This window comes from Oncorhynchus mykiss, chromosome 19 (genome assembly GCF_013265735.2).
Source record: "Oncorhynchus mykiss isolate Arlee chromosome 19, USDA_OmykA_1.1, whole genome shotgun sequence".
NCBI classification, from domain to species: domain Eukaryota; kingdom Metazoa; phylum Chordata; class Actinopteri; order Salmoniformes; family Salmonidae; genus Oncorhynchus; species Oncorhynchus mykiss.
Genome location: NC_048583.1, coordinates 15,377,127 through 15,385,720, shown reverse-complemented (window position 1 = coordinate 15,385,720; position 8,594 = coordinate 15,377,127). Strand labels below are relative to the sequence as shown.

At 39.0% G+C, this 8,594-nt stretch overlaps 2 protein-coding genes across 4 annotated transcripts in view; both read left to right on the top strand.

The window, feature by feature from the left end:
• LOC110498503 (zinc finger protein 7) overlaps positions 1–8,594 on the top strand; it is a 147,492-nt gene that overhangs the window by 108,878 nt on the left and 30,020 nt on the right. The gene's annotated exons all lie outside the window — the stretch shown is intronic.
• Positions 4,835–8,594, top strand: part of LOC110498520 — a 25,028-nt gene continuing 21,268 nt past the window's right edge. For 2 of the 3 annotated variants that reach the window (XR_005037578.1, XM_036953713.1), the window contains exon 1: positions 4,835–5,324. Coding sequence is in view for 2 of the 3 variants with exons in the window: in XM_036953713.1 (XP_036809608.1) it covers positions 5,033–5,324 (292 nt within the window). In the remaining variant the exon portion in view is untranslated. The remainder of the gene's footprint in view (positions 5,325–8,594) is intronic. The other variant, XM_021575188.2, reaches the window with a different exon arrangement.

Sequence of the window (8,594 nt, the reverse complement as noted above, 5' to 3'; positions counted from 1 at the left end):
TGCTTCAAGAAATGTTTTGGTACCCTTCCCCAGATCTGGGGCTGTATGGACAATTCCTTCGACCTCATGGCTTGGTTTTTGCTCTGACATGCATTGTCAAATGTTGGTCCTTTATACAGTTTAAGCCGGAAGTTTACATACACTTAGTTGTGTTACTGCCTTATTCTAAAATGGATAAAGCAATAAAAAAAATCCTCAGCAATCTACACACAATACCCCATAACGACAACAGGTGTAGACATTTTTGCAAATGTATTTAAAATAAAGAACAGAAATACCTTATTTACATAAGTATTCAGACCCTTTGCTGTGAGACTTGAACTTGAGCTCAGGTGTATACTGTTTCTACAACTTGATTGGAGTCTACCAGTGGAAAATTCAATTGGTTGGACATGATTTGGAAAGGGACACACCTGTCTATATAAGGTCCCACAGTTGACAGTGCATGTCAGAGCAAAAACCAAGTCACGAGGTCGAAGGAATTGTCCGTAGAGCTCCAAGCCAAGATTGTGTCGAGGTACAGATCTGTGGAAGGGTATCAAAAAAAGTCTGCAGTGTTGAAGATCCCCAAGAACACAGCGGCCTCCATCATTCTTAAATAGAAAAAGTTTGTTACCACCAAGACTCTTCCTAGAGTCTGGGAGACTAGTCTGGATCGAGGGAAAGATGAACGGAGCAAAGTACAGAGAGATCCTTGATGAAAACCTGCTCCAGAGTGCTCAGGACCTCAGACGGGGGCGAAGGTTCATCTTCCAACAGAACAACGACCGTAAGCACATAGCCAAGACAATGCAGGATTGGCTTTGGGACAAGTCTCTGAATGTCCTTGAGTGGTCCAGCTAGAGCCCGGACTTAAACCCCCATCCAACCTGACAGACCTTGAGAAGGTCTGCAGACCATCCAGCTCCCCATCCAACCTGACAGAGCTTGAGAGGGTCTGCAGAGAAGAATGGGAGAAACTCCCCAAATACAGGTGTTCTAAGCTTGTAGCGTCATACCCAAGCAGACTCGAGAATGTAATCGCTGCCAAAGGTTCTTAGCAAAAATACAATTTAATCAATTTTAGAATAAGGCTGTAATGTACCAAAATGTGGAACAAGTCAAGGGGTCTGGATACTTTATGAAGGCGCTGTATGTGGTTCACAAATGCTGTTCTTCCTGGACCAGGCCAAAATCCACATAATTCGTAAGAAGAGGGGTTCCAGGGGTTGGCGAGCCGGATGTCTGGTGAGACAGCGTCGACGAGTGGATAATCCGCCTTTACCCTCTGTTATACTGGAGAACGTTAAATCACAGGAGAATAAAGTGGATGATCTCTGTTTGAGACTACTATCAACAGGACATTAAAAACTATAATATCCTGTTTCACAAAGTCGTAGCTGAACAAGGACATGGATAATATACAGTTAACTGGATTTTCTGTGCTTTGGCAAGACAGAACAGCAGATTGTGGGTGGAGATTGTCTCTTTTTATAAATAAAGAGAATTGCACAGTGTGTGATTTATTGGGCATTATTGTGCTTTATTAACAACAGCTGGTAGGCAATCTAATATTAAGGAAGTGTCCAGGTTTTGCTTGGCTAAATTTGAGTATCATGATAAGCTGTAGACAAAATATTCACCAAGAGAGTTTATCGACACTGAACAAAAATATAGTTACAGTTCATTATAAGGAAATCAGTCAATTAAAAAAAAATCAATTAGGCCCTAATCTATGGATTTCACATGAGTGGAAATAGAGATATGGTCACATATACCTTTTTTAAAAAGTAGGGGCGTGGACCAGAAAACCAGTTACTATCTGGTATAACCACCATTGCCTCATGCAGTGCGACACATCTCCTTCGCATAGAGTTGATCAGGCTGTTGATTGTGGCCTGTGGAATATTGTCTCACTCCTCTTCAGCGGCTGTGTGAAGTTGCTGGATATTGGCGGGAACTGGAACACGCTGTCGTACACGTCGACCCAGAGCATCCCAAATATCCTCAATAGGTGACATGTATGGTGAGTATGCAGGCCATGGAATATCTGGGACATTTTCAGCTTCCAGGAATTGTCCACAGTTCCTTGCGACATGGGGCCGTGCATTATCATGCTGATGCATGAGGTGATGACGGCGCATGAATGGCACGACAATGGGTCTCAGGATCTTGTCATGGCATCTCTCCTCGTGTTTGTCCCCGTGTTTGTCCTCGTGTTTGCAGTAAACATAAAATGTACTCTCTGAACGACTCGTTTTGAGGGAAGCGAACACAAACACATAATTGTCACTCACATCATTGTTTTCGTCAAGCGCAATACTAAAACACAGCGCCACGGAAATGTCAGTAATCAGTTGCTTACCGATGTCTTCTATGTTATGGTCGAGTCTGAGAGTTGCAGTCCCTTAATTTGCTTTAAAATAGCTTCCTTGTTTGTGAAATCGGCATACAATATTTCGGGTGAGGCCAAAAAAACATTGTCAAATAATCTCTGCGTCTGTGAAGACCTTCTTGTTACTCGCGAGTATCCAAGCAATCTCATATGTTGCCTCTGTCGTTTTCTCTGCAACAGTGCTGAACCTTTTCCAAAGTATTCTAAAATGTATTTTATCAAAGTGAGGGTACCAGATTTACAGAAAATGTAAAGTGTTACCATAGTGAGAAAAGTTATTCTAATTGTCACATGCATCTTTTGTGCAATAAAAGTAATGTACTTCACCTTATGCGAGTATGACCATTTTGTTGAGGTTAAATACAAAATTGACTGTGTTGAATGACATGGTTATTTTTGTATCATTGCAGGGACTGAGTTAGGAATGGGTACTGTTATTCAAATATCCATGGACATTTGTATTTAATTACTTGGGAGAGTATTCATTTGAGAGAAACATATATAGCCCTATCTGAACAACAAAGGCTTTTGTCTCGAATTAAATACAATGATCTATGTGACATTTTTACATAGCCTACAAGGATAGACCATTACATTCAAGATGTTAATACAATTTTATTACAGTTATGAGTGTGCCCCATAAAAAAAGTTGCACCGGTAACCTACACACATTTCACAGGTGTAGCTTTTTCTTATTGTCGTCAATCAACGCTGCGCTACATTGAGGCTCCATGTGTAGCAATTTAAGTGGGAGATGTCTAATAAAGGCAATTGAGGAATTTACTTGTCTAAATGAGAAGGAGTAGGCTACAACGATCAACCAACAGGTAGGCTGTTTCATATTAATGGGGTTATTGTAGACAAGTATTGAGTGCAAAGCTAAATAGCCTCAATTAGACTTGCTACTTTTGCTAGCTAGCTAGCTGGCTACTGTAGCTAAATAGCTTATTTAAAACGATTTAATGCAGTTAAGACAGGCACTACCAGATGATATGATAAGTAAGGCAGCAGCAAGTTTGTCTAACTAGCGCAAGTTGGTTTGGATACTTTCTCGGTCTCCCTCTGTGCCGCACATTGACTTGACTGTCTCACACACACCTGCTCCTCTCTCGCCCCTCCCCACCCTTCTGCCGAAACAAGCAGAGCACTGCGCACCCGTGAGCAAAGTTAAAAAAATATATAAAAAATATTTAAATACATGTAGTTCGACTGTACAGATATCATTTGTATAGTTAAATCATTTCAAATTCAACAAGTGCTCAGCATATGTGGGAACTCCTTGGAAAAGCATTCCAGGTGAAGCTGGTTAAGAGAATGCCAAGTGTGCAAAGCTGTCATCAAGGCAAAGGGTGGCTACTTTGAAGAATCTCAAATAAAATATATTTTTTATTTGTTTAAAATTGTTTTGGTTACTACATTATTCCATATCTGTTATTTCATAGTTTTGAAGTCTTCACTATTATTGTAGAAAATAAAAAAATAATTAGAAAAAACTTGGAATGAGTAGGTGTGTCCAAACTTGACTGGTACTGTACTTGTGTAAATACCTGTTTTTAGAGAGACAGTAAATCTAGGCTAAAACAAGGACAGTTTAATATTTATTTTACAGGCTCTGTTTTTGTCGCACCTGGACTACTGTTCAGCCGTGTGGTCAGGTGTCACAAAGAGGGACTTAGGAAAAATGCTACAGGCTCAGAACAGGGCAGCACGGCTGGCAATTGGATGTACACAGAGAGCAAACAATAACATGCACGTCAATCTTTCCTGGCTCAAGGTGGAGGAGAGATTGACTTCATCACTACTTGTATTTCTGAGAGGTATTGACATGTTGAATGTACTGAGCTGTCTGTTAAAACGATAAGCACACAGCTCAGACACCCATGCATACACCACAAGATAAGCCACCGGAGGTCTCTTCACAGTCCCCAAGTCCAGAACAGACTAAGGGAGGCGCACAGTACTATATAGAGCCATGACTACATGGAACTCTATTCTACATCAGGTAACTGATGCAAGCAGTAGAATCATATTTGTTATTTTTTTAAACACCTTATGCAACAGTGGGAACTCAGAAGCAACACAAACATAGGCACAGACATATGCATACACACACACAGTGTGGGCCTGAGGGCACACACTTGGTGTGTTGTGAAATCTGTTATGAATGTATTGTAATGTTTTTTAAATTGTATAATTGCCCTAAATTTGCCGGACCCCAGGAAGAGTAGCTGCTGCCAATGGGGATCCGTAATACATTCAAATACTGAGGTGATGTAAATGGAATTAAGTCAGTATTTTCTACTCTATTCTTTCTGCTCTCAGCTTGAAAGATAACGATCATCGGAGTTTTGATGTAATAAGCAGTACCGTATTTAAAAGAATGGAGCGCATGCTTTTTCAATTTAACCACACCCTTTGGGCTATGACGCCAACCAATAAGATCATTTCTCTTCAGTGTAAACGGAAGTGACCAGTGCCTAAGAACAGTTTCCACGTTAGCGTTTTTATTATTGTTATTTAGACATTTATTATTACCCTGGAACTCAAAATATGTCTCATTTAACTGCTCAGCATTATATTCTCACTCCAGGTAGTGTTTAATTCGCGTTGGAGACAGAATTTAGTTGATAGATGTTATCTGTTTAACGTTTGCTAACAATGGCTAACTGTAACAGTAACGTTATGGTTTTTCACACTCAAATAGCCTCCATTATGGAGGTGTTAGCGAATTCAGCCGTGGCAGACATATGTAAACTCGTAGACGACGACTATGCAGTGTTTCGTTTGGAAATTACTCAAAGCCAGAAAGAAAATAGGACATTGCGGAGGAAACTACAGCAACTGGAACTGAAGGTGGCACGGGAGCGCGCAGAGAGGACAACGCGAGAGCGCGTTCTCGCCAGTCCGAATAGTGTCAAGGTCCTCGACAGATACAGAGGAATGACAAGAGGTACATTTAGCAGATGGCCAAGGCTGCGGAACCTGTTGCCCTGTTACAAAATGCGCATGTGTTGAGATGTGTTACCCAGATATGGGTCTTGGTCAGTTTTTTGTTAGTAGTATGCAATACTTCCCCTGAATACTTAGTTAGGTAGCTAGCTATCGTGCAATTTTTATTTTACCAGGACGGTAATTTAAGAGCAAATTATTTTTGCACAAAGACACAATATACAATTCTAACCAGATTCTTGATTTACTGTTTTTCCTATTGTCACACTCAATTAAAAGAATGTGATGCATGGAACATAATAAATAAATAGTATATCAATAAGTAATGAGTAGTATTACCTTACATCCAAGGCCGATTACCGAACTGGCAACTGCCCTGGGCGCCCCCAACCCCCCCAAAAAACTTTTAAGATTGATGGCCTGTCATGACAAATACTGTCCACTTACCAAAATTTGTCCATCTCTGCGCCACAATAGGATTCAATTAGTTGTTAGCGTCCGTTGCTGTATCAATGGTGTGATGAACTAATGCGTCCCATGTTGGAGATCATTACAGCCAAAACCGGTATGTAAACAAAGCTGATTTCCCGTGACAATTTTGCTGCTAAAACGAGTTTCTACGATTCAAAATAGCAACAACAAAAAACGTGGAAACTGCACATTAACTTAGCTTTCAGATCACCAAGTGAGCGCCTATGCAGCTATTGTCAATTCATTCATGTGCAATTCAGTTCATACACTGGCTCATCTGGCTGGCATGTTTTTATTTTGAGCTTCCCTCGTCTTGTCTTGTCTTAAAAGTATGCTTTCATTAGTCATATTATTATTGTTATTCTTTTCCTGTCTCCCTTCCTCCACCACATGTCATAGCTCAGTACTACAGTAGTGCACTTGTGGTTGAATATAATACAGGACATAACAAACAGTTGAATAATGTTGAACTCACAAATACCAAAAAGGGATTTACAACAATGAATTAACCTAATTGATTAATTAAATGAACAACTTGTGAAAACCAACCTGTCAGTAATTAAGATTGAAAAATGTAAAAGGTTTCAATTTTTGTGGAACAGATGTGTCGTGCACTTGTTTATTTGATCTAATAGACCCACGTGGCAGTTATAGACTGAAATATATGGGTATAGGCTAACATCGAAACATAAACAATAAAACACCATTTAGTTGAGAAAACAAAGGTATGAATGAGAAGTAAAGTACATCATATGAGAAGAGGGAGATCCTCAGAGTTTGCAGAAATAGAGTATGGGAGATTTTTGTTGTTGTTGCTATCTCTCTATTCTGACATGTGGGATAGAAAGGAGGTGGGTGCTATGGGTGGTTCTTCCCGTCACTTGCCCTCGACAGGCAGCCAGTGACCAAAGGGGGACTTGAAGAAGGAGATTGCAAAATCCAGAAACACTGCTGCTCTCTTCACTCTTGGAGTGTTTGCAGTGGTAGTGTATGTAGCGCATCTGTGTATCTCACTGTGCCCAGGATGAAATGGCAAGCACAAGTTCTTTGCAGATTAGATTAACCAACATGACACTAACAGTAGGTGTAGATAATGTAATGAAAAGTGGGATCTTGGAGGGTGGTTCACACTACTGCGTGCGGTCATGTCATACCACTGAGTCTGCGTTCAAGTATATGCATTATGTACATAAACACATGCATTCACTCACTCATTTATCAGGAGATGCTGCATTACTCTTGATGTTGCATGTTACAAAATGTAACCTGAACTTAAATTTAATCAACATGAGCATGAGTAAATGTGTAGAAAAAAGAGGGAAGGGAAGCGCTGCTGGGATACTGTAGTATATAGATATGGAAACAACAGGCAGTCTTGTTTTACTTCTCTTAAAAGCTCAATACTTTTTGAGAAGTAGCCATTATTTACTATTTTACATCTGGGGTTGCTGTACATAACTTTAACCCATTGTATAAGAGATTCACCAAAATAAAGTAATCCAGGCATTTATATATAAATTATATTCGTGCTTTATCAAACGCCTTTTCAAAATCTGCTATGAAGACCAGGCCTGATATCTTTGATGTTTCATAATGTTCAATTGTTTCAAGTAATTGTCGTATATTATCTCCAATATATCGCCCATGTAAAAAAACATGTCTGATCAGGATGAACAATATCTGGTAAAATATTTTTTGTGCAATGCATTTGGGTAAGATTTTCGTGTAAGAGGCCTCCGGTTTTTTAAATGGACTGGATTTTTATACTTATCACCTGGGTCCTGTTTTAGTAGTAATAAAAGCAGACCTTGTTGAGTACCTGAAAGTCTACAATTTTTATAGGATGAATTAAAACACGCTAATAATGGATCTTTGAGTACATCAAAAAGGTCTGATGTACCTCTACTTGTATACCATCAAGCCCTGGTGTTTTTCCAGATTGAAAATATTTAATTGCCTTAAACAGTTCCTCCTTTGTACATTGGCCTTCGCACAGGTCTTTCTGTAAATGTGTTAATTTGACATTATTATTAGGAAAGAAATCCTTATAGTTAACATCATTCAGTGGAAATGGAGGAGACTGAAAATAAAACATATGTTTCAAATATTTTGCTTCTTTCAAAATATCATTTGATGACTCCATCATTTGTAATGAGTTTCTGTAAATTCTTTTTTGTAGCATTTCTCTGTTGAAGATTCAATAAAACGTTTGTACATTTTTCACAATTTTCCATCCAATTCGCTTTATTTTTTATAATACATTACTCTTGATTGTTCTTGAATAAGTACCTCCCATTCTTTTTGTTTTTCCTCTAACCTATTTTGTACCTCTATAATACAGTTTCCATTACCATCTACCTGCGCTGTTATTTCCACTATTTCCTTATTAGTCTAATCTGCTTTTGATTTGTATTGTATTGAATGGCCTCTAAAAGTACATTTAAAAGTGACCCATACAATAAGGGGATCTTCTGTTGTGCAGAAAAAAAGTCAATTATGAATTATTTTCTCTTAGTTAATTAAGAATAAATTGTCTTCCAATAGGCTTTGATTACATTTCCAATATCCCCGTCCACGTGGAAATTCTGTAAGAGTCATATGGAGGCCAATTAGATGGTGGTCCGATCGATCCTTTTAATACTTTTTAAAACTTTTGATGCCAGGATGAATAAGACCCGGAAGTAATCCAGACGGCTAGCTTTATTAAACCTCCACCGTGTATATCTCACAAAGTCAGGGTTTTTCAGCCTCCATATATCCACTAGTTCTAATTTAGCCATGATATTTGTGATCTCCTTAA